The sequence below is a fragment of the Haliotis rubra genome, unplaced genomic scaffold, assembly GCF_003918875.1.
Source record: "Haliotis rubra isolate DU_JTF1 unplaced genomic scaffold, ASM391887v1 Scf781, whole genome shotgun sequence".
Taxonomy (NCBI): domain Eukaryota; kingdom Metazoa; phylum Mollusca; class Gastropoda; order Lepetellida; family Haliotidae; genus Haliotis; species Haliotis rubra.
The window spans coordinates 397,404-424,880 of record NW_025767503.1 but is presented as its reverse complement, the minus strand read 5'-3'; the positions used below and the strand labels follow the sequence as shown (position 1 = coordinate 424,880).

General features: G+C 44.5%; 2 protein-coding genes across 5 annotated transcripts in view; both read right to left on the bottom strand.

Moving 5' to 3' along the window:
• Window positions 1-474: 474 nt before the first annotated feature.
• LOC124260927 (F-actin-monooxygenase MICAL3-like) lies at window positions 475-9,814 on the bottom strand. Its single transcript, XM_046695250.1, is given in 9 exon segments — window positions 475-1,208; window positions 3,212-3,326; window positions 5,700-5,773; window positions 6,503-6,599; window positions 6,776-6,828; window positions 6,830-6,978; window positions 8,043-8,213; window positions 8,449-8,510; window positions 9,796-9,814. Coding segments are annotated over 9 exon segments (843 nt in total). The 3' UTR covers window positions 475-1,105.
• An 80-nt stretch (window positions 9,815-9,894) lies between these two features.
• LOC124260930 (F-actin-monooxygenase MICAL3-like) overlaps window positions 9,895-27,477 on the bottom strand; it is a 73,860-nt gene continuing 56,277 nt past the window's right edge. For 2 of the 4 annotated variants that reach the window (XM_046695251.1, XM_046695252.1), the window contains exons 15-23: window positions 21,020-21,091; window positions 20,203-20,400; window positions 18,520-18,712; window positions 17,891-17,979; window positions 17,532-17,631; window positions 16,850-17,054; window positions 15,984-16,031; window positions 12,929-13,161; window positions 9,895-12,712 (exon numbers count right to left, since the gene is read on the bottom strand). In XM_046695251.1, coding sequence (XP_046551207.1) covers window positions 9,993-12,712; window positions 12,929-13,161; window positions 15,984-16,031; window positions 16,850-17,054; window positions 17,532-17,631; window positions 17,891-17,979; window positions 18,520-18,712; window positions 20,203-20,400; window positions 21,020-21,091 — 3,858 coding nt within the window. In that variant the 3' untranslated portion in view covers window positions 9,895-9,992. Of the gene's footprint in view, window positions 12,713-12,928; window positions 13,162-15,120; window positions 15,142-15,983; window positions 16,032-16,849; window positions 17,055-17,531; window positions 17,632-17,890; window positions 17,980-18,519; window positions 18,713-20,202; window positions 20,401-21,019; window positions 21,092-27,477 lie in introns of all 4 variants that reach the window. The other 2 variants (XM_046695253.1, XM_046695254.1) reach the window with 2 other exon arrangements.

Here is a 27,477-nt window from a genome sequence, read left to right as displayed (position 1 = left end):
TGGGATCGAGAACACTACAGCTTAAAAAACCTTTAACTTGGAAACATGAAGTGTACATATACTTCTTTACTTCCACTGCATGTCAATATTTATTTGTGTAACCTTAAAATAATTTGTGCTACAAGTACACAGCAGAACATAGTGAGGTTCCACGTCCCAGTGGTAGACAGTCTGGACACTGCCATGGCAGAGAGCTGACATCTTGCCACAGCTGCAGCAGCTGCTAGGGTTCACTATCATTGCTGCTCTTGTACAGCCTAGTATATCCTTGGTATTGGTTCAAGAATCAGTAAAAACTTACATGTTCAGTTCATTGTTGTGGAATTTACATGAACATGTAGAACAAGATACACTCAGGTTATCTGGAGGAGTATCAGGACCAGGTCACCCATCTCAGGGAGATTAGAAAAGGAATAACTCCAGCTGAAGTTTTGTAACGACTCACTAAAAACAGCCCGCATCTATACCCCACAGGAGAGATCTGTGTTTCACACTGTTAATGCTGTATGTAGCCAGACACACTCGAGTTGCTAGATCAGTGTAAGCTTAGAAGAGATTCCTCCCAGCTGTTTGTTTCACTACGGCAAGTTACATATTTAGCTTGAACCGCACACTGCAAGGACAAAGCAAGGTGTTCTTAACAGAGTGCATGTTACCATGGAAACTAATTCCAGTAATTGCAATACCGTCTTCATCACCACCTGAACACAGGGAATGCATGATCCTCGTTTGTTACAAGGAATCGGGGAATAAACAGTAATATCACATGTAGGTAGAAAACGTCTCACATCTCGGCATCAGGACATCTAATCTTGTGGTACAACTGCATATAGAAGATAAATGCATTGATGATGAAGCTGCTAATATGCTGCTGCTTGAACATCTACACAAGCGTCTATACAGCACCACTAGAAGTGTTTGTAAAGCAAGCTGGCTCTCATGCCAGGCTGACGTTGGGAGTTCCAACGTACTGCCATCAGTACAACATCTGTAAGCTGTATTCCAGTGCCATCCTGAACTACACTGACTTGAATAAGTTATGAGTACAACTGGCCAGAGTGTCCCACGGGGCTCCAGGAAGGCTACAGGGACCTGCAACATGGGATCAGGAGACTTCGGACTTCCCACTGTCCGGCAAACAGATAGGTGACAAGGCGAAGCCCTTCTTCAACATAACTTCCTCTAGGTCTTTGTCTTCTTCCTGCTCTCTGAAACAGAAAGTGGGGAGTGACTTCAGCACGGTAATCCCGACTGGCAACATCAGGTAATATCACTAAAGATAACACCACTATCAGGAAAAGCTCATTTTACTGACATTTAAAACACCGGAGTAAACAGTTACTTTTAAATACAAGAGATCTGATGTGGTTACAATATAAATTGCATGTACATAGTATTCCCTAAATATCCATTTCATTCTGGAGGATGACTATACAAGCCTACACAAGCATAACTTGCCTTCCTAGTCATGACATACAACAATGGAGAAGGTCATAGTTCAGAGTACATGCCATTACTTGAAGAGATCTTGACTCACTTACATGTGTTGATGAAACAATATACCAATATCCATATTACATGCATCACTTGCATGTGTTGATGTAAACAGTAATAATGCTGTGTTATTCCCTAGATCACTTGTAACCAATGATACTATCCATGTTACATGCATCACTTACATGTGTTGATGTAACCAGTTATAATGCTGTGTTATTCCCTAGATCACTTGTAACCAATGATACTATCCATGTTACATGCATCACTTACATGTGTTGATGTAACCAGTAATAATGCTGTGTTATTCCCTAGATCACTTGTAACCAATGGTACTATCCATGTTACATGCATCACTTACATGTAATGATGTAACCAGTAATAATGCTGTGTTATTCCCTAGATCACTTGTAACCAATGATACTATCCATGTTACATGCATCACTTACATGTAATGATGTAACCAGTAATAATGCTGTGTTATTCCCTAGATCACTTGTAACCAATGATACTATCCATGTTACATGCATCACTTACATGTGTTGATGTAACCAGTAATAATGCTGTGTTATTCCCTAGATCACTTGTAACCAATGATACTATCCATGTTACATGCATCACTTACATGTGTTGATGTAACCAGTAATAATGCTGTGTTATTCCCTAGATCACTTGTAACCAATGATACTATCCATGTTACATGCATCACTTACATGTGTTGATGTAACCAGTAATAATGCTGTGTTATTCCCTAGCTACTCCACATTAATGGTCCCTGGAGCTGCAATGACAGATTCACAATATGACAGTTACTTGCTGCGGGAATCTTTCATCAAGCAACTTATGAGGCAACTGAATGTCACCTGTCTACATGCACGTCCTTGGTAGGAGTAACTCTAAGAGGGAAATATGATCATGTGATCTAGTCGCTAAACTTCCATGAGAAGCAAACTGCTCTTATCCTGATGTACAACAGGTTAGTTATGGGTTATTTTATGATTCAACTTTTATGATTCAACTACAGGAAATAGTAGCTCTGTAGCTCACCCAATGCTTTTTTGACACAGACAAATTTTAACAAGACAAATAAAGAAGCTACATTTAAACAATTTTCAGAAACGATTCAGATGTAGTCTTCACCAAAGGTAAAGAGAAGGTCTAAATCTGCAATATGTTTTGAAACCCCTTACTTAGTAAACATCTACCAACTTTTATGTCAGCTTATTTTAAATACAGTTGCAGATTTGGAGCTCATCACTGACGTGGACAAGCATGAGAATGTTCAGCTAAATTGGTCCTGTGAATTTTGAGAACTGTATGACCTACTACAAGCACTAGACAACATGCCGTGATATAGGCTCTCAGTCTTTCAGTCCTATGAAATAAAAGCACAAAAGCTGTAGTGTACAGTGGACACAAGCTCACATGAGTTCAGGGAGTCCAAAGTTTTCTACTGTTGGTTGACTCTAGTGTCAGTCAGAGTGATGACACACCATGCACAAACCACCATGCCATGCACAGAATTAGTGGAAGGAAAGCAGGATGATTCATTACTATTTGACAATGGTCTGAGTGACATAAATGGCCCGTTAACCTCAGATGTACAACTCAACAACAAGTTATTTATTTTTTTGTAACATAAAAAGATCATAGATTTGTTTCAACAGGCTTTTTCGCCTGGTGAGTTTTCTCCCTTTGCCAGCTCTCCTGTGTGTACCTGAGCCTGTCTTCCTCCAACATGGCCACCAGGTTGTCTCTCTGCTCCACCACCTCTAGCAGCTCATCGAGGATGTTTTTCTCATCGATGATCTCCGCATCGGACTTGTCCAGATCTGCAGTTAGTACACACAACATGCTACACTACGACACTCAGTCAGGGGAACAAGGTCAGGCGACGCCTGCCTCAGATTCAGACGCTGATAATACACACACACACACACACTGCCATATATTGGAACAATTTTGTTATTCAGATCCAATTTTAAAATTATCAGACCTATCTTAGCTCTGAGAACAATACCCATCAACATATTGTACTTGGACACCAAGAAAGAACTGACATAATATACCTGGACACCAGGAAGGGACTGACATACTGTACTTGGACACCAGGAAGGGACTGACATATAGTATTTGGACACCAGGAAGGACTGACATAATATACCTGGACACCAGGAAGGGACCGACATATTGTACCTGAACACCTGGAAGGACTGACATATAGTATTTGGACACCAGGAAGGACTGACATAATATACCTGGACACCAGGAAGGGACTGACATAGAGTACCTGGACACCAGGAAGGGGCCGACATAGAGTACTTAGACACCAGGAAGGGACCGACATAGAGTACCTGGACACAAGGAAAGGACTGACATAATATACCTGGACACGAGGAAGGGACTGACATATTGTACATGGACACCAGGAAGGGACTGACATATTGTACATGGACACCAGGAAGGGACTGACATAGAGTACCTGGACACCAGGAAGGGACTGACATAATATACCTGGACACCAGGAAGGGACTGACATATTGTACATGGACACCAGGAAGGACGGACATACTGTACCTGGACACCAGGAAGGGACTGACATACTGTCCATGGACACCAGGAAGGGACCGACATAGAGTACCTGGACACCAGGAAGGGACTGACATAGAGTACCTGGACACCAGGAATGGACTGACATAATATACCTGGACACCAGGAAGGGACTGACATATTGTACTTGGACACCAGGAAGGGACTGACATACTGTACTTGGACACCAGGAAGGGACTGACATAGAGTACCTGGACACCAGGAAGGGACTGACATATTGTACATGGACACCAGTAAGGGACTGATATAGAGTACCTCGACACCAGGAAGGGACTGACATAGAGTACCTGGACACCAAGAAGGGACTGACAGAGTACCAGGACACCAGGAAGGGACTGACATACTGTTCCTGGACACCAGGAAGGAACTGACATAGAGTACCTGGACACCAGGAAGGGACTTACATATTGTACATGGACACCAGGAAGGGACTAATGTATTGTATCCATGAGAGTGAGTGAACCTAGATCGTACAGGTGAGCAGCAGGTAATCCCATGGTGACCTAGGACGACACTACTCAGTTGGAGCAGCATGGAGCAACATGCCCACTGCTGCAACAAAAGCCCTCTACAAGCTGAGGGTGTCTGGTCCTACAGGAACAAAGGAACTACCTGAAACTCAACATGGTTCAAGAGCATGCCTTGGGACAGAAAGGGGAGCATGCCTCTGCTGTATGTATTCTCCTGACTACAGTGGGAGGAGTTTCACCAGATTAATCACTGAATCTCACCAACGTGACTAACACTTCTCACGACATTTCCCATTAGTATGAACAGTGCTTAACATTCATAATAAAAGTGAAAGATTTAATCACAGACAACATAGTTTTTAGTACACAGTACATCTGGCAAAATTGGTATAACATATAGACAACTTATTTCATACAGTATCTGTGCCCTAAAATCCATTTTGCCTGTAAATACAGTTCTCCAGTGTGTGTAGCTAATCCTAGATAGGAGTTATTCAGTAGAGAGAGACAGACGCTACATCATGCCCTCAGTGACCTTAGTGAACAGACAAGCCAAGGTCACCTAACTGTCCTCCTAGTCCTACTGATTACATAATATGTTGTACACTAGCAGCAAGAAGAAACTGTGCTGTTCAATACTTCCCAGTACCACTCGATTCATATGACAAGGTAATGTGCCATGCAATGAAGGACCAACAGAAGTAATAGGGAAGAATTGAATTTTACGTAGTATCACTGGACAGTAACAGTAATTTGAGGATTATGTAGCTTAAATGTTGGTCAACTATTCACCGGCATCCAAACTATAGGATTTGTGAAAGATCTCTTGAAGTCATCTTTACAAACTGTAACATGACAAAGTTACAAGTTCCAGTGCTCACTGTATCATACATCGGCTGACAAAAGCCAATAACTTAAGAGTTGTGCATACATAAAAACTGTTAGGCAGGATAAGTAAAACATATTCTGATAAACTTACATTACATGTTATGCAGTTTTTATTCACCTGCATAAAATCTTTGATTTGACAAAAATATATAAGATAAACTAGGACAGAAGCACAGTTTCCTTTGCTACAACTACGCATGGAGAGAGGCTAGCCTATGACTGTAGGTGTCACTGTACCTCCTGAGTTCATCCTCTCACGCAGCTGGTTCTCCAAGCGAGCCTGGCGATCCTCCAACTCAAGCTCCTTCGCCCTACAACCATCAATCAACAGTCCCATATCAACATCATCTCCATCAACAATAACAGACACCATAATCAACGTCACAACCATCCAACACCGTCATAACTATCAACACAACCACCCACATCATCACAACCATTAACACCGTCACAACCATCAACACCGTCATCCAACACATCAACATCCACCAACCATCACATCATCAACACCGTCACAACCATCAACACCGTCATAACCATCAACAGGCACAACAAACACATCCACTTTCCAACATCATCACAATTCATTTTAACAGAAATGTCTGGAACCTTGATCACCACCATCAACAGCCAGCCACATCAAGAACCGCCAACACTGTCATAACTATCAACACAACCGTCACCATCATCAAGAACCGCCAACACTGTCATAACTATCAACACAACCGTCACCATCATCAAGAACCGCCAACACTGTCATAACTATCAACACAACCGTCACCATCATCAAGAACCGCCAACACTGTCATCACTATCAACACAACCGTCACCATCATCAAGAACCGCCAACACTGTCATAACTATCAACACAACCGTCACCATCATCAAGAACCGCCAACACTGTCATCACTATCAACACAACCGTCACCATCATCAAGAACTGCCAACACTGTCATAACTATCAACACAACCGTCACCATCATCATAATTCATTGTAAGATGGCATTACAGAAATGTCTGGAGCCTTGTGTGACACTCACCGCACCATGAGTTCCGACTCGTATCGGACCAGGCTGTTCTTGTCGTGCACCAGATTAAACCATTCCTGCATCAGCCCTGCCTCCTCCTTGTCTGCATCTGGAGTCAAACAGTGTACAAGGTCACACACAGGTCACACACACAAGGAACATGGCACTAGCACCAGACTAATAACTAACCATCCTTGATCAAAGTAATACCCTGCCATTCCATCTACCATTTCCCTGCCTGTTAAAATGCCTTCTCCAATAACAGTGCTCTGCTGTTCCACCTACCTGGTCCCTCCCCTCGTAATGCTTTCTCCACAATAATGCCACGTTGTTCCAGTTCGTTGTTTGACATCGACTTCCTCCAGCTTGCGTTGAATCTCCTGTGCCATACGGAGCCGCTTCTGTTCTGCCTGTTTGTGTTGTTTCACAGCGGCTTTCTGGATGCGACGGGATACTCTGTCATCAGCCTTGTCTGTTAAGTTCATACCCTGAAAAAAATTAAACATGAAACATACAGCAGTCAAAATGTTGGGCCACACTTTGTTTTACTTGCTTGACCTTCTTTAACAGGAAAACATGTGGTGGGAAAGGCCCAACCCAAGTTATCTTAAATTTTTCAACCTCTACAGATGTTTCCTGATAAATGAGAATGCTGTTGTATACATCCTAACAATGGAACAACAGCAAACTTTATTCTGACTCCCATGTTTACTATCGTCAACTTAGGTTTAGTAGCATAAAGTCAACCATATAAAACACATGTCTGCTGGACCTGAAACTAAATGAAATGATGCCTAAAACTTTTCATGTCTGCTGGACCTGAAACTACATGAAATGAAATGGAATAGCCAGAGGTCTCTCCAAGAGAGGAAGAGAGGGATAGCAATGCCTTTGGATGTTGGCTGGTACTCAAAGATGCTTTGATACTCACCTTCCATGTAATGTGCTGGTTGAGAGAGGGAGGAGAGAGAGAGAGAGAGGGAGGTAGAGGGGGAGAGAGAGAGACAGGGAGGCAGAGGGGAGGAGAGGAGGGAGACAGGGAGGTAGAGGGGGGAGAGAGGGATGTTGGCTGGTACTATGATACTCACCTTCCTGCCATGTAGCTGGTCGAGGGAGGGAGGGAGGGAGGAGAGGGGGAAAGGAGGGGAGGGGAGAGAGAGAGGGGAGGTAGGGGGAGAGGGAGGTACCTGGTACTATGATACTCACCTTCCTGCCATGTAGTGCACTGGTCGAGGGAGGGAGGGAGAGGGAGGCAGAGGGGGAGAGAGTGAGACAGGGAGGCAGTGGGGGAGAGGGTGGGAGACAGGAGGAGGAGGAGGAGAGAGAGGAGGGATGTTGGCTGGTACTATGATACTCACCTTCCCGCCATGTAGTGTGCCGATGGGAGACAGGAGGTAGAGGGTGCTGGTACTGATACTCACCTTCCTGCCATGTAGTGAGAGAGAGGGAGGGAGAGAGGGAGGCAGAGGGGAGAGAGGGGAGGTAGTGGGGAGAGGGTGGGAGACAGGGAGGGAGAAGAGGGAGGGATGTTGGCTGGTACTATGATACTCACCTTCCTGCCATGTAGTGTGCTGGTTGAGAGAGGGAGGGAGAGAGGGAGGTAGAGGGGGAGAGAGTGAGACAGGGAGGTAGTGGGGAGAGAGGTGTGGACAGGAGGAGAGAGGAGAGGGAGGGATGTTGGCTGGCTGGTACTATGATACTCACCTTCCTGCCATGTAGTGTGCTGGTTGAGAGAGGGAGGGAGAGAGGAGGTAGAGGGGGAGAGAGGGGGAGGGGAGAGGGGAGGAGAGAGGGAGGAAGGGAGGGATGTTGGCTGGTACTATGATACTCACCTTCCTGCCATGTAGTGCACTGGTCGAGGGAGGGAGGGAGAGGGAGAGGGAGGGAGAGGGGGGAAGAGGGGGAGGAGAGGGGGAGAGAGGGGAGAGAGGGAGGTACTATGGTACTATGATACTCACCTTCCTGCCATGTAGTGTGCTGGTTGACATCATGCTCTCCCCTGAATCTGAAAACTCATCCACTGCAAGGAGAACAATGCTACGGTTAACCATCACACAAACAGTGGCCGTGTTTCAAGTATGGCGCTTGTATTATGCCAAGGAGGTCACTCTACATAACAGTGGCTGTGTTTCAAGTATGGCGCTGCATTATGCCAAGGAGGTCACTCTACATAACAGTGGCCGTGTTTCAAGTATGGTGCTTGCATTATGCCAAGGAGGTCACTCTACATAACAGTGGCTGTGTTTCAAGTATGGCTCTTGCATTATGCCAAGGAGGTCACTCTACATAACAGTGGCTGTGTTTCAAGTATGGTGCTTGCATTATGCCAAGGAGGTCACTCTACATAACAGTGGCTGTGTTTCAAGTATGGTGCTTGCATTATGCCAAGGAGGTCACTCTACATAACAGTGGCTGTGTTTCAAGTATGGTGCTTGCATTATGCCAAGGAGGTCACTCTACATAACAGTGGCTGTGTTTCAAGTATGGCTTGCATTATGCCAAGGAGGTCACTCTACATAACAGTGGCTGTGTTTCAAGTATGGTGCTTGCATTATGCCAAGGAGGTCACTCTACATAACAGTGGCTGTGTTTCAAGTATAGCGCTTGCATTATGCCAAGGAGGTCACTCTACATAACAGTGGCTGTGTTTCAAGTATGGTGCTTGCATTATGTCAAGGTCACTCTACATAACAGTGGCTGTGTTCCAAGTATGGTGCTTGCATTATGCCAAGGAGGTCACTCTACATAACAGTGGCTGTGTTTCAAGTATGGTGGATGCATTATGCCAAGGAGGTCGCTCTACATAACAGTGGCTGTGTTTCAAGTATGGTGCTTGCATTATGCCAAGGAGGTAACTCTTCAGTGGCCCATAAGTGTGAGTGAGTGAGTACGTTTAGTTTTATGCCGCTTTTAGCAATATTCCAGCTATATCACAGCAGGGGACACCAGAAATGGGTTTCACACATTGTACCCATGTGGGGAATCGAACCCGGATCTTTGGCGTGACGAGCGCAAGCTTTAACCACTAAGCTACCCCACCACCCCTGGCCCATAAGTAAACAAGCTGAGACCAGGTACACGAGTCACACAGCTATCTGAATAACACTATCTTTTGGAGTGTGATCTTCTATAGTAATTCTGACTTTACCTTACATCTTAAATTACAGGCCAAATTTTTTTCAGTATCCATGTTCATCAAGTACCTCATAACTGTCAAAACTATATCCCTTATGTCATATAAACAATCATATTGCATCCAAGTATCCACAGTAGTGTGGTAGGGTGACACCTGTAGATATACTAACCCTCTGCCTTGGGAGCCATTGGTAGCGTAGAGCTGATGTGGGGCCTGTTTCCTGGAAGTTTGGCTAGGTCGGTGGTGAACACAGAACCAATCTTCAGGTCCTTCAAGTTGTCACTAAGACTCGAATCTACAACATCCTTCGTCTTGGTCCGCTTCTTCTTATCGGACTTGGGTGTCTTCTTCTTCTTTGTTGCGCTGCTACTGGAGTCCGAGAGGATCTGTGTGTCTGTCAGTGTTTTCTCCGGGAGATTTACTTGGCAACAATTTGGATAACAGAGATTTGCGTTTCTTTTCTTTCTCAATGAATGATTTATCACCACCTTTCTTCTTCTTCTTTCCTTTACTGCCAAGCAATGAGTTCTCCGATTCTGGAGCACTTGACGTTGGTGTATGTAGGCCGTATAGACGGCTGTCATCACTGTCGGTGACCATGTCACTCGTACTGGGGTCCATGGATGAGTACGATGTGCTGCGTCTGTCACGTTCAGAATTCTCTGACTTCTTAATTTGACGAGGAACAACAGGGTTCTGAAATGTCCTATTAACACACTGCACCCCCCCACCAACTTCACTATCCTTCTTCTGGGGAGCTTCTTTAATCTTGATTTTATTCCTCTCCTTCTGCGCTTTCTGAATCTCCAGTATCTGATTGGCAGGAGGAACACCAGCACTGTTCTTTGGTGGGGATGGGAGGAGGCGTTTACGAGCGTTTGTGTCTTCTCTTGGAACTGGCAGCACTCTGGCCTTCACAGATGTGGCTGGAGTGTAGAACCTCTCATCTAACTCACTCTCGTCAGCAAAGGGAATATCTTCAATGCCTTCATCAAAGCTTTTCTGGGCCAGGTTTTCACTTTTAACTAGGCTCTTATCAAGAGGAATCTTCTTCTTTGTGCCCTCAGTTCCATCTGATGTGAGGATCTCAGAGGACGAGTCTGACAGAAGTACATTCCTGTCCACGGATATCTTAGTTTTGTTCTGCCGTGGAGTCTTGGCTTTTGTGGACCCAGGTGATGTGCTTCCCTCCCGACTGTCTGTGTCACTCCACTTCTTGGCCCTGGAGGAGGCTGTTGGTCGACTAAAAGATGGGGAAGAAGAGTCTGATGTGGTTGATGTGGGAGCACGAGTTTTAGTTGCTGGAGATCGGGGTGATGAAATTTGACCTTTGACACTTGGAGGAATGGGTAGTTTACGAGGAGCTGGTTTGGGACTGACTTTGGATTCTGTCTTTCCGGTAGAAGTCCTTGGGCTCAGTTTCGTATCAGTCTTTGATGTGATTGGTTTGGAAATCTGCTTGACATCAGTTTTTACCTTTGAAGCTAGTCTTGAAGATACAGGGCTGACTTTTGAATCCGATTTCCGTGGAGTTGGCTTTGGCAGTGGCCTTCCCTTCGGTTCTGGTTCTGGTTCTGTTGTAATCTTCACAGGAGACAAAATGATTCGTTTACTCTTAGTTGGGGGAGAAGTCTTATTGCTAGTTTTGGAAACACTTTTCTTTACAAGTGTTGGAGAGACAGCTTTTTTGGGAGTTGGTGTTGAAATATTAATGAGTTTCTTTGGAGAGGGTTTGTTAGCCTGAGCAGGAGCCTTAGGGGTCTCCAATAAGTCCGGCTTATCCTCAGTAACTTCCGGAGTCATGAAGACGTCAGACCCAGATGAGGGAGCCTGTTCCTCTTTAGTGGCACTCTCAGTTGGGGTGAGGTATACACTGTCGTTTCCAGACCTGGTTGTGTCGTTGAGGGCTTCATCTCCCTGCACTGTCCTGTTCAGCTCCCCATCCTCCTCAGGCTGTTTCCCTGACGGCATCTCAGATTCTGAGTAACTCTCATCCAGTGCTGTGCTTAGTGTGATTGTATAGTCTCTCAACATGTCAGCATCTGGCTTCAAGTCATCATCATCATCATCTAAGTAGTGTTTGTTATTCTCAAACTCATCATTTAAAGAGCTCGTGGAAGAGTTCTGAGAAGGAGTAGAAATTGTAAAACTAGTGTCGGAGTCGGACACGTGTCCAGGTGGATTGTAAGATTTCCCTGATGGCTTCTTCTTCCTCCGTCGTGTCACAAATGAATCATCAATGTTGCGCAGATGATCGTCTGCTTCCTTCTCATCATCCTTCATGTCCAGCACTTCCTGGAGGACCTGCTGGAGAGTACCCTCGTCCTCCTTCTCACCCGCAGTGTCCTCCATATCCCGGACACTCCTCAACACAGCCATCTCAGTATCCTCACCGATCTCACCATCTCCCTCCCCAAACACATCCTCCTCCTCCCCCGAATCTGTCAACACCACCCTTCCCTCCCCTTGTTCAGAATCAACTGAGCCTCGCTGATCCATGTCCTTGAGAAGCTGCTCCATGGCCCTGCTCACGGCAGTCTTGTCAAGGTCGGCCTCCTTCAGGCCCCGTTCCCCCTCTCCCTCGGAGTCCGTCTCCATCTCCTCTTCCCCGTCGGCCTCCTCACCTTCATCATTCGACATTGCACTGCCCAACTTGGCCTCCTCCTCTTCGTCCTCAATATCCACATCCAGCACATCTTCATCCGTGCCAGCATCCTCTCCACCTTGTTCAGGATTTTGTTCAAATTCAGATATCTCCGACACCTGATTGTCCGTCTTGTCCGTCTGCGTTCTGTCGGAGGGCTCCTCTTCCTGTGACACCTGACCCTTCTGCTGCTCACTAAGCCCCAGGGCCCGCACAGCATCAATCCTCACTGGTTCCGGGGGGTTGGCGAAGAAGTTTGCTCTTGCTGACACGACTGCAGACACTGATGGGGACTTGAGAGGGGAGACTGACCCTCCTGTGTTGTGGAATGTTCCATCGCTGCGAGTGTTGTCACTCCTGGTGGCAGACTCATCTTTACTCTCTGTATTCTCCTCTTCTGTTTCCACATCTGTTGTCTCCTCCTCCGTGTCGTACTCAGACACTGGAACACAGTTACACCTGGTTAGCAATCACAACCAAATATTTAAGCACCATTAACATCTGAAAAGGTATTTCCAAATTTTTATCGCATTGAACGCATTTCTAAACTTGAAAAGTATATTCCAAAAGAATTTATTTGGTAGAAAATACAAGGACAGGGAAAGAGAAGCTTTGTAACTGCATAAGTGACATTCACATGTCTGTCCACCATCTTTACCTTCCACCTCGGTGCTGTCCTCATCCTCTTCCTCTTCTTCTTCCCCCTCGTCTACAAGTCTTGAGTACGCTGCCCCACCTTCCTGTACCTCGTCAACACCAGCAGACTCCAGGTTTTCCCTTGAGTGGCGCTTGTTCCAACTCTCCGCCAGCTGGCACGCCTCTTCCCACGTCATGGACTTACTGATGTCACTGTCATTCTGATCCACCAACACCTCATCCTCCGCTCCAGACCTACAACAGCAGGACCGTGTTAGCCACACTATCATATAATCCACTGACACCCTCAGCTCAGGAAACTTCATACAGTGAAACTTTATACGAAAAACAGTTCATGCATTATTCCCAAGTTATCAGTACTGACTTACGGAAATAGAAAATCTGGGTGTTTGGGCAGACAGGGATGAACAATGTTAACAATTACACCAAACCCAAGATAACCATAGCAACCAAAACTGTAATAATATTTAAACATTTGACATCTTTAACATTGGATGATGAGAAGATCTTGATAACGTAAACACCAGCCCTGATTAACACAAGCCTGGATATCTGGATCTAGAGTAAATACAGGCTAACAACAGTCATGCAACACTATAGATACAAGGAGTACAGTACATCACTGTGGACCCACGGCCTGTGCTGGCCTGCAGCTACAACTCTGCAGCAACTTGTAGAAACAAAACCGTCACCATAATCAAACTGTATTGTGTTGAAAAAAATATGTGAATCGTTTGTCAGTGACCCTTGGAATGTGACCCGTCCCATGCACCACAGTCAGTTCAAACACTGTCAGCAGACCCTACATTCTCTTCCCACAGAGGTTACTCCTGTCATATCTTCCTACGTAACATCTGTTCTAATACGGCCCTTTCATGGTGTGAGCGTTCAAGACTTGTGATTGGAGGCAATCAGATTGAGTTGTGCAATCAGCGACGTTGTTTCAAAAGTGATCATTCGCAAGGCCTCGGTAATTTCCGTATGCCTCGAGAAAACTAAACTTCTTTCCCTGCGCGATGCGCAAACGTTTCTTCTAGACAGAACTCAGTCATGTTATGGCGGATCAGTGGCGTCTCCATCGCCCTCGTTGACAACGGACAAGCTAGCCATTAAACGTCTTGTATGTAACATCAACACAAGTCCCCGGCAGATGGGGGATATTTGTGGCCCCACATTTGCTTGTGTTAGTCAAGTTGAATCTAAGTCGATGTAACACGTGTTCTGATTTGATAGAAAGAAGGGAGATAATTCATGTTGCTATCTTTTGCCGCTAGGGGATTTTACGAGAACAGGGAAATATGGCCGTATTAGAACAGAGGTTCGTAGGAAGATATGACAAGTAACCTCTGTGGGAAGAGAATGCAGACCCTACTGAATACTGGAGTTTTAATTCCAACAGTTTTACTAAACACATCTGCATATCTGAGGTTGAAGCTTATGCTGCTTCTTGCAAACATTTCTCAAACCTTTGGTAATTTTGGCCAGAGAAAACAATTGTGTAGTCTATTGAGATATACTAGGGAACCTTCACAGCGGTGCCCAACAAACATGATGGTCTAGATGTGATACCGATTGTTTATAGACTGACTTTTTCAAATGGAAGCATGGAATGGGTCACAAAATAATTTAATTCATGAACCCAAATGCACATGACCTCGACGGGTCAACCACCATCATGCTGATGCTTCCACTGCAGGTCCGGTCACAGGCCCAGCAACTAACCTCACGTACATATTGTCACATTAAGAAGTTTGGCAAATGCAGTATTCACACATTTATCATTGTTCAAAACTGAAAATCATAAAAACTTAAAATATTACATGAACATGTCACTTGTGCAACAGCAAGGATGCAACAGATATCTATCACTTTTCAAGCATTTACCTGTGACAAATTAGTGCAGAGTGGTAGTTCTTGAAAACTTATGTGTTTTATTGTAAAACAAGGAAACTTGTGTCATGCTGCTTTACTGACGAAATCTGAACCTGAGAACCACAAATAAACAAACTATTTATCCAGTGACATTCCAGTGTGCTAGAATACAGGCAAGCAATGCACCAGCATGTGCTGCCTCATTTGCCAAATTTCTTAAACTAATGATAATAATGATAAAGAAATCAACTTGTATAAACATCCATCACACAACAAGGCAAACTGAAATAGTGGGTGTAACATGGCGGTTGGCTCACTCACATGTGCACGCTTCTCGGCATACTGTAAACAGAACACCAGTGCATGCTACACACGCCACACAAGCTCATGAAGAATGACAGAGTTATCTAACTTCCTGGGACCAGGATAGTGATACACACAGGAAACCTGGGATACAAGTCACACATACAGAATATAATACGGTCATGGATAAAGGTTTTTTCTTCACTTTTGTAGTAAATTGAGTCAGCAATTATTTCATAATGCCATTTCAGCAATTTTGCACTTATTCGTGGTGATATATAATAAAACTGACACAAAAAGAGGGAATGTTTTTGGAATAACTTCCTCATCTGATACACAATAGGAGTTACTGCTTAAAACAGTATGGCAGAGACTGGTGCACAAAAATAGAAATATTATCAAAGTGAAACCTCCTCATCTTAAGCAATATGACATTTTTCAAATCTATACTATTTTTTTTTTTGTTATATCAAAACAAAAATTCATTTGCTCATATACATTTCTGCTTTATCATAATACATAAATTACTCATCAAATGATACAGTTGGTGGATTAGATCACCCTTAAAACCAGGAGAAACACAAGTGATTTGAAACTGTATCCCAGTTTTCCAACCTTGGCAATGGATTAACAACACAACGTAATGACCCAAGTAAATCTACAATATGAGTGTTAAATTACTGACGCTACCTAACCTTCAGTGATGGTTAATAAATCCCCATTATGCGAGACTATGATGGAGGTTAGGTATGAAATGTTTTGGCACACTCCACATACAAGAATCACAATGACATGGCTCGGCACAAACACATACATCACGTAAAGAGATCAAAGTTCAAAAACAACATGTACAGCTCAAGGCAGCAGCCAGATGAAATTACCATTGAGACAAAATGTGAGCCATTTGTTGGTCATCTATGTAATCACTGCTGCAACACAAACATCCGCAGTTCACTGGTAATGTAACCAATCACATCACCCATAATCCATCACATCATCAACCCTGAATGGCGTTAACCAACCAGAGAAAACCCAGACTAGTGTCACCCTCGTTACATACAACAGGAAATAATTTGAACTAATTCATCACTACAGAAACATTTGGATATATGAATGATAGATCCTCCATATTTTCGCAGCTCCCCACATATATGACTAATGAGTACAACTGGGGCACATTATACATTATAAAGGCAACCCTTTGTCCACGGTTTGATTTATATATTCTACTGACAACAGCCTTACACTTAACTCAGGAACCAAATACAAAATAATATTTAATTACTCTGTGCTTGATTACCTTATCTTTGATAGGTGAGAGAGAATAAATAGATTCATCAAAAGATATGTCTACTCCATGCAAAACAGCTGACCAATCATAGCTGACAATTAACACAGATGACCAATCATAGCTGACAGTTAACACAGCTGACCAATCACGGCAAACCTCTCAAAGAGATATCAAAGCCTTTACTGACAGAATACAGGTGCATCTCACTGTATATATAAACCATCCCGTTTTTGATTGAGAATTAGCATTCACTCTTTTCAACTAAACTGATCAACCCAACAACCCAAAATAAAAAAAATTACTGAGATGTACAAGATTCCTCTTAACAGATCGTCCTCAATCGACATACTTGGAACATAAAGGAACATATTTCTAAACCATAAACTAGAGTGAGGCCAAGAGTTCCTATTTCCCAGATAACAAGAAGTGATGCTACCAAAGTACGGCTGTACTTACTCAGAGTCTGTGTCACTCTCATCATACTCCTCCTCACCGTCGAGGAGCATGTCGGAGGAGAACGACGCACGGAGGTTGTGCTCAAACTGCTCCTCCTCCGACTCTTCCTCCAACCCCTCGAAGGTGTTCTCGAACTCCACACGTTCAGGGGTCTTCTTTGCCTTCTCATATGGGTCTTCAGGGACCATCAGCGGGCTGAGAGCTGCTGTGGAAGTAAAACAGAGATCTACATGCAGACATTATTTTTATTTTATTTATTATTGTATTTATATATATATATTGTATAGCGCCAATATCGAGCTCAGCTCAGCTGCTCAATCCTGAGTTAGAATTGTGGCATTATTTTCAGTTTATATTTCCCTAACATATCTGTGCAGCATCCCCAATCCTGAGTTAGAATTGTGGCATTATTTTCAGTAGTAAATAATCGAAGCATATGAACTTGCTCAAGCTGACCTAACTGAATCCTAAGAAATGTTGCTGGACAGAGGATCCTGGCAACTGGATAAAGTCAATCACAGCCAAATGGCTTTACAACACAAAAAATCCTGGCAATGGTACCCTAAATTAAAAAAGAGGTTCGTAACAGGTGTATAAGCGGCTAAGGGCTAAGGCACTTGTCCCGACAGCACTATCTAAAGAAGGAACACGTGTCTGTTCCATGTTGTGTCCGTCTACTTACATCCTTTCTTTGGTGTCTCTTCTTTCTTCTGTGGCGGGAGGATGACGCTGTCCTTGCCAGTCTTCGACATGGACATAGTGACCACTGTGGGGATGTTCTCCTGCAGCGAGAGAGGGGTGTTAACATGGAAACACTACAGACAGTCATGAGGTATCGTGATCATGAACACAAAGCCTGACAAATGAGTATCTCAAAATAATAAATTAAACTGAGAAACTGATAAAGACACAGTGATTTCACAGAGATATGTATTGTGAAAAGAGACAGATCAACATAACGGCGTGTAAAGGCAGCCACGCTTCAGCAATGTGGATACCACCCAACCACACCTATCTCCATGTCAGACTCAATCATCATACCTTAGAGCCATCATCATCGTATATGATTCGCTTTCTCTTCAAGCGTATTCTCTGGTCAGCATTAGCATGGCGGTAACAGTAGAACTTCACTGAAAACACAAGAAGTCACTGATTAAACACAGTCAACAAACATGGATACTTTCTGAGGCATCTGTTTACAACCCATACAGAAATAAGAAGGATGGTTGCACCATAATCTCAAGTAGATCCCAGCCTATCATGTAACCAGTCCCAAAACAACCCGCAATGATGATATCACTGAATACATTTTCATAATCAAAGAATTTCAGGGATTTATCAAAACTCACTTCAAGCTCAAATTCAGTCTCAAAGTCAAAAGCAAACGTTAGCAAGAACTTACAAGATGGAATTACATACTGCACAATTCATGTTAAAACCTCATGCTTGAAAATGGTATAAGTATCTACATCGAAATGTCGCTATAGAATAGAACAAAATAACATAAAACTAAAATCAATATCTCAAAATGGTCAGAGTTTTAGTTATTTTGAAATTCATTGTTCTCATTTCGAGCCAAACAGATTATAGTTGGGACGCCTGGATAAGTCCCTGTATTGAGAACCTGAATATTGTCACCGAATCTGTCGTGAGCAGACAGTAGTCCCTACCTTCTCCATCCATCTCCCTCTCACAGGAGTAGTTGTTGAGGCGGAGGTTGGAGTTGCAGTAGTCACAGCGCAGACAGCCACGGTGGAAGAAGACCCCTTCTGCACTCATCCTCTCCATAATGTAGACCCGCTTCAGGCAGAACACACAGAACTCACTCTCCGGCTGGGCCGCCACCAGAACACCTGGTGTCTTCTGTAACACACAGTCAGGCCATCTTATCAGACATGTTCACGTCACTAATTTCCTTTTCAAGTTTTGGACTTCAGACAAGAAGTACACAACTATGGCTTAAAGTATTACATCACAAACTCTTGGCGTTTAAAAAGTGTCAATGGTGTATCTTGACCTCTGCGTTTCATTGCACCAATTCCGTCACGCAGGTCTGGAAACAGTAAATACAAAATGGTCTGAACTCTAAATATTCAGCCCGTATTGTGTTGACGATTCACATGAGTGTGTTAGACTCAGCTTCAGCTACTTGCCTACCCCACCAGCTGCATCAATGAATCAGCTACAGCTACTTGCCTACCCCACCAGCTGCATCAACGACTCAGCTGCAGCTACTTGCCTACCCCACCAGCTGCATCAACGACTCAACAGCTCCAGCTGCTTCAAGCAGCTGCAGCTACCCCACCAGCTGCATCAACGACTCAGCTTCAGCTACTTGCCTACCCCACCAGTTGCATACCCCAACAGCGACTCAGCTTCAGCTACTTGCCTACCCAAGCAGCTGCATCAATGAATCAGCTACAGCTACTTGCCTACCCCACTAGCTGCATCAACGACTCAGCGTCAGCTACCCTACCCCACCAGCTGCTCAGCTTCAGCTTCTTGCCTACCCACCAGCTGCATCAACTCAGCTTCAGCTACTTGCCTACCCCACCAGCTGCATCAATGAATCAGCTTCAGCTACTTGCCTACCCCACCAGCTGCATCAACGACTCAGCTTCAGCTACTTGCCTACCCCACCAGCTGCATCAACGACTCAGCTTCAGCTGCTGCATCAGCGACTCAGCTTCAGCTACTTGCCTACCCCACCAGCTGCATCAGCGCACTAGCTTCAGCTACTTACCCACCAGCTGCATCATCCTCAGCTTCAGCTTCCAGCTTCTTGCCTACCCCACCAGCTGCATCAGCGACTCAGCTACAGCTGCCTACCCCACCAGTTGCATCAACCAGCTGCATCAGCGACTCAGCTTCAGCTACCAGCTGCATCAGCGACTCAGCTTCAGCTTCTACCCACCAGCTGCATCAACGACTCAGCTACAGCTACTTGCCTACCCCACCAGCTGCAAGTAATGGCGTACCTTGACCTCGGTTCATTGCACCGATTCCATCATGCAGGTCAGGAAACAGTCAGTACAAAATGGTCCAAATGCTACATATTAAGTCCGTAATATGTGGACGCTCTACATAGGCCACTTGCCTACCCCATCTGCTGCATCAATTACAACCCATATTTCCCTTAGATCAGAATAACAGAATAAGGCTTGTAACGCCCAACTGTCCACTTTAAATCTTGAGTCAACTGCATTCTCAGCAGTGTTTCAATCTATCTTCACACAGCATACATGACAGTTCAGTTTCTTTGTATAACACCAAACTAACATCCCTCCTCCAGCTTGTGAAGCACAATATCCCAAGCAAGGCGATCTACCTTACATCAATCGTACCAAGCTCACCATTTTCTTCTGTACTGCAGGTTCTTCCCCTCGGAACTTGGATGCAAGTATTTCGGCCATCGCAGTCACGCTGACCCCACTCTGTACGTTGTCCTTGCCCTTCGGCAGATCATCTGGCTTCTTATCCACAAACAGCTTGTTGGCGATCTCTTCCATGGGTAACTTGCTGTACTTGGTCAGCTCGACGCCTCTCTCTCGCTGCCATCACAACACATGTCAACATCAACAACTCATACACGGAAACCATGGTAACCTAGTTCCTGGAACCATTTAAAGTTACAGAGCACTCTTTGGTTAGAGACATGCTGAGTGTTGGTGACACGTGACACCAACAGGCTCCACCATAACATTAATTATATTCCTGATGAAGTGATGGACTGTGGTGTATGGTTCCAGCTATATGGAAGCGGTCATGGAATAGTTCGGTCTGGACCCAAGACTCCAGCTTGATGTAGTGAGCACGGATCAGAGCACAAGTGTTACCCACTAATATTGCAATGTCCCCCGCCGCTAAACAAGAATGGAATATTTATAACATATTTACTACTTTCTATTCTTGGTCACATACAAGATGCCTGAATCACCAATTGTAGGCTGTCGATATAATTCAAAATCGACTGGTGACTGCGTAATCCCCCCATGTAGGCTGTCATGGACTGACACTGCTGAATACATAGTCCCCCATTCTGCGTTGCGGCGGGGAACAATGACATGCAATCAACAACATCACTGTGCTCAGACATTCAATGTGTCGTGTCTCATGACTACAATAAGTTGCTGGGGACCGATGCTACCCTGAACTCCCACAGGCACTTACCTCCATGATGTCCATGTTCTGGCTGGATTTGCCAAACATCTTGCTGTCAACAGCATCACACACCTCTTTTTTCTGGAAAAGCCAACCAAAAATACTTCAGTTTCATGTAACATATATTTCAGTGGTCCTAAGTAAAAATATGCTTCTTGTTATTCATTAAAAGCAAGGATATTTATGATAATTTGTGTGTTTTACTCAAAGTCTGCAAAATCAAACATAAATTAAATGTTAATGAAAAACAAGGGCACACACATAGCAGCTTTAGGTTATTGAGGGTGTACACAGGGGGTGATGACTGTACCATTACATGAACACACCACAGAGATGGGACTGTGTAGCTTATTGAGGGTGTATACAGGGGTGAGGTCTGTACCATTACATGAACACACTACAGAGATGGGACTGTGTAGCTTATTGAGGGTGTATACAGGGGATGATGTCTGTACCATTACATGAACACACTACAGTGATGGGACTGTGTAGCTTATTGAGGGTGTATACAGGGGTGAGGTCTGTACCATTACATGAACACACTACAGAGATGGGACTGTGTAGCTTATTGAGGGTGTATACAGGGGTGAGGTCTGTACCATTACATGAACACACTACAGAGATGGGACTGTGTAGCTTATTGAGGGTGTATACAGGGGTGAGGTCTGTACCATTACATGAACACACTACAGAGATGGGACTGTGTAGCTTATTGAGGGTGTATACAGGGGGGTGAGGTCTGTACCATTACATGAACACACTACAGAGATGGGACTGTGTAGCTTATTGAGGGGGTGTATACAGGGGTGATGTCTGTACCATTACATGAACACACAGAGATGGGAGTGTGAGATGGGACTGTGTAGCTTATTGAGGGGGACGTGTGTATACAGGGGGTGATGTCTGTACCATTACATGAACACACTACAGAGATGGGACTGTGTAGCTTATTGAGGGTGTATACAGGGGTGATGTCTGTACCATTACATGAACACACTACAGAGATGGGACTGTGTAGCTTATTGAGGGTGTATACAGGGGGTGATGTCTGTACCATTACATGAACACACCACAGAGATGGGACTGTGTAGCTTATTGAGGGTGTATACAGGGGTGATGTCTGTACCATTACATGAACACACTACAGAGATGGGACTGTGTAGCTTATTGAGGGTGTATACAGGGGGTGATGTCTGTACCATTACATGAACACACTACAGAGATGGGACTGTGTAGCTTATTGAGGGGAGTGTATACAGGGGTGATGTCTGTACCATTACATGAACACACTACAGAGATGGGACTGTGTAGCTTATTGAGGGTGTATACAGGGGTGATGATGTCTGTACCATTACATGAACACACTACAGAGATGGGACTGTGTAGCTTATTGAGGGTGTATACAGGGGGTGATGATGTCTGTACCATTACATGAACACACTACAGAGATGGGACTGTGTAGCTTATTGAGGGTGTATACAGGGGGTGATGTCTGTACCATTACATGAACACACTACAGAGATGGGACTGTGTAGCTTATTGAGGGGGTGTATACAGGGGGTGATGTCTGTACCATTACATGAACACACTACAGAGATGGGACTGTGTAGCTTATTGAGGGTGTATACAGGGGTGATGTCTGTACCATTACATGAACACTACAGAGATGGGACTGTGTAGCTTATTGAGGGTGTATACAGGGGGTGATGTCTGTACCATTACATGAACACACTACAGAGATGGGACTGTGTAGCTTATTGAGGGTGTATACAGGGGGTGATGTCTGTACCATTACATGAACACACTACAGAGATGGGACTGTGTAGCTTATTGAGGGTGTATACAGGGGTGATGTCTGTACCATTACATGAACACACTACAGAGATGGGACTGTGTAGCTTATTGAGGGTGTATACAGGGGGTGAGGTCTGTACCATTACATGGGACACACACCACAGAGATGGGACTGTGTAGCTTATTGAGGGTGTATACAGGGGGTGATGTCTGTACCATTACATGAACACACTACAGAGATGGGACTGTGTAGCTTATTGAGGGTGTATACAGGGGGTGATGTCTGTACCATTACATGAACACACTACAGAGATGGGACTGTGTAGCTTATTGAGGGGTGTATACAGGGGGTGATGTCTGTACCATTACATGAACACACTACAGAGATGGGACTGTGTAGCTTATTGAGGGTGTATACAGGGGGTGATGTCTGTACCATTACATGAACACACTACAGAGATGGGACTGTGTCTTATTACATTGAGGGGACTGTATACAGGGGGTGATGTCTGTACCATTACATGAACACACTACAGAGATGGGACTGTGTAGCTTATTGAGGGTGTATACAGGGGGTGATGTCTGTACCATTACATGAACACACTACAGAGATGGGACTGTGTCTCTTATTGAGGGTGTATACAGGGGGTGATGTCTGTACCATTACATGAACACACTACAGAGATGGGACTGTGTAGCTTATTGAGGGTGTATACAGGGGGTGATGTCTGTACCATTACATGAACACACTACAGAGATGGGACTGTGTAGCTTATTGAGGGGTGTATACAGGGGGTGATGTCTGTACCATTACATGAACACACTACAGAGATGGGACTGTGTAGCTTATTGAGGGTGTATACAGGGGGTGATGTCTGTACCATTACATGAACACACCACAGAGATGGGACTGTGTAGCTTATTGAGGGTGTATACAGGGGGTGATGTCTGTACCATTACATGAACACACTACAGAGATGGGACTGTGTAGCTTATTGAGGGTGTATACAGGGGTGATGTCTGTACCATTACATGAACACACTACAGAGATGGGACTGTGTAGCTTATTGAGGGTGTATACAGGGGGTGATGTCTGTACCATTACATGAACACACTACAGAGATGGGACTGTGTAGCTTATTGAGGGGTGTATACAGGGGGTGATGTCTGTACCATTACATGAACACACTACAGAGATGGGACTGTGTAGCTTATTGAGGGGTGTATACAGGGGTGATGTCTGTACCATTACATGAACACACTACAGAGATGGGACTGTGTAGCTTATTGAGGGGTGTATACAGGGGTGATGTCTGTACCATTACATGAACACACTACAGAGATGGGACTGTGTAGCTTATTGAGGGTGTATACAGGGGGTGATGTCTGTACCATTACATGAACACACTACAGAGATGGGACTGTGTAGCTTATTGAGGGGGACTGTATACAGGGGGTGATGTCTGTACCATTACATGAACACACTACAGAGATGGGACTGTGTAGCTTATTGAGGGGTGTATACAGGGGTGAGGTCTGTACCATTACATGAACACACCACAGAGATGGGACTGTGTAGCTTATTGAGGGTGTATACAGGGGGTGATGTCTGTACCATTACATGAACACACTACAGAGATGGGACTGTGTAGCTTATTGAGGGTGTATACAGGGGGTGATGTCTGTACCATTACATGAACACACTACAGAGATGGGACTGTGTAGCTTATTGAGGGTGTATACAGGGGTGATGTCTGTACCATTACATGAACACACCACAGAGATGGGACTGTGTAGCTTATTGAGGGGTGTATACAGGGGGTGATGTCTGTACCATTACATGAACACACTACAGAGATGGGACTGTGTAAGCTTATTGAGGGTATACTTGATATTGAGGGGTATACAGGGGAGTGATGTCTGTACCATTACATGAACACACTACAGAGATGGGACTGTGTAGCTTATTGAGGTGTATACAGGGGTGATGTCTGTACCATTACATGAACACACTACAGAGATGGGACTGTGTAGCTTATTGAGGGGTGTATACAGGGGATGATGTCTGTACCATTACATGAACACACTACAGAGATGGGACTGTGTAGCTTATTGAGGGTGTATACAGGGGTGATGTCTGTACCATTACATGAACACACACTACAGAGATGGGACTGTGTAGCTTATTGAGGGGTGTATACAGGGGGTGATGTCTGTACCATTACATGAACACACTACAGAGATGGGACTGTGTAGCTTATTGAGGGGTGTATACAGGGGTGAGGTCTGTACCATTACATGAACACACTACAGAGATGGGACTGTGTAGCTTATTGAGGGTGTATACAGGGGGATGATGTCTGTACCATTACATGAACACACTACAGAGATGGGACTGTGTAGCTTATTGAGGGTGTATACAGGGGTGAGGTCTGTACCATTACATGAACACACACTACAGAGATGGGACTGTGTAGCTTGAGGGTGTGGGGGTGAGGTACCATTACATGAACACCTACAGAGATATACAGGAGGGTGATACAGTCTGTACCATTACATGAACACACCACAGAGATGGGACTGTGTAGCTTACAGGGGGTATACAGAGGATGATGTCTGTACCATTACATGAACACACTACAGAGATGGGACTGTGTAGCTTATTGAGGGTGTATACAGGGGTGATGTCTGTACCATTACATGAACACACTACAGAGATGGGACTGTGTAGCTTATTGAGGGTGTATACAGGGGGTGATGTCTGTACCATTACATGAACACACACACAGAGATGGGACTGTGTAGCTTATTGAGGGTGTATACAGGGGGTGATGTCTGTACCATTACATGAACACACTACAGAGATGGGACTGTGTAGCTTATTGAGGGTGTATACAGGGGGTGATGTCTGTACCATTACATGAACACACTACAGAGATGGGACTGTGTAGCTTATTGAGGGTGTATACAGGGGGGTGATGTCTGTACCATTACATGAACACACTACAGAGATGGGACTGTGTAGCTTATTGAGGGTGTATACAGGGGGTGATGTCTGTACCATTACATGAACACACTACAGAGATGGGACTGTGTCTCTTATTGAGGGGTGTATACAGGGGGTGATGTCTGTACCATTACATGAACACACTACAGAGATGGGACTGTGTAGCTTATTGAGGGGGTATACAGGGGGTGATGTCTGTACCATTACATGAACACACTACAGAGATGGGACTGTGTAGCTTATTGAGGGTGTATACAGGGGGATGATGTCTGTACCATTACATGAACACACTACAGAGATGGGACTGTGTAGCTTATTGAGGGGTGTATACAGGGGGATGATGTCTGTACCATTACATGAACACACTACAGAGATGGGACTGTGTAGCTTATTGAGGGTGTATACAGGGGTGATGTCTGTACCATTACATGAACACACTACAGAGATGGGACTGTGTAGCTTATTGAGGGTGTATACAGGGGTGATGTCTGTACCATTACATGAACACACCACAGAGATGGGACTGTGTAGCTTATTGAGGGGTGTATACAGGGGGTGAGGTCTGTACCATTACATGAACACACTACAGAGATGGGACTGTTATTGAGGGTAGCTTATTGAGAGATGGTTATATGTACAGGGGGTGATGTCTGTACCATTACATGAACACACTACAGAGATGGGACTGTGTAGCTTATTGAGGGTGTATACAGGGGGTGATGTCTGTACCATTACATGAACACACACTACAGAGATGGGACTGTGTAGCTTATGAGGGTGTATACAGGGGGATGATGTCTGTACCATTACATGAACACACTACAGAGATGGGACTGTGTAGGGTATACAGGGGGATGATGTCTGTACCATTACATGAACACACTACAGGGGGACTGTATACAGGGGGTGATGTCTGTACCATTACATGAACACACTACAGAGATGGGACTGTGTAGCTTATTGAGGGTGTATACAGGGGGTGATGTCTGTACCATTACATGAACACACTACAGAGATGGGACTGTGTAGCTTATTGAGGGTGTATACAGGGGGTGATGTCTGTACCATTACATGAACACACTACAGAGATGGGACTGTGTAGCTCTATTGAGGGGGTATACAGGGGTGTGATGTCTGTACCATTACATGAACACACTACAGAGATGGGACTGTGTAGCTTATTGAGGGGTGTATACAGGGGGTGATGTCTGTACCATTACATGAACACACTACAGAGATGGGACTGTGTAGCTTATTGAGGGGTGTATACAGGGGTGATGTCTGTACCATTACATGAACACACTACAGAGATGGGACTGTGTAGCTTATTGAGGGTGTATACAGGGGGTGATGTCTGTACCATTACATGAACACACTACAGAGATGGGACTGTGTAGCTTATTGAGGGTGTATACAGGGGGTGAGGTCTGTACCATTACATGAACACACTACAGAGACAGGACTGTGTAGCACGACAAATCAAGCACTAGTACATGCATGCTGATCTTCAAGGCGTTGGTTAGTTACTTCTGATTATAAATTACAACTACCTTCTCCCTGGAGTCGCTGAAAATATTCAAACCCTTGCTGTATGATTTCGATGTGTGGACCTTGTGAACCAGACCAATCTAATCTGTGCTAGTTATGGTAAGATTGATTTTGCTGT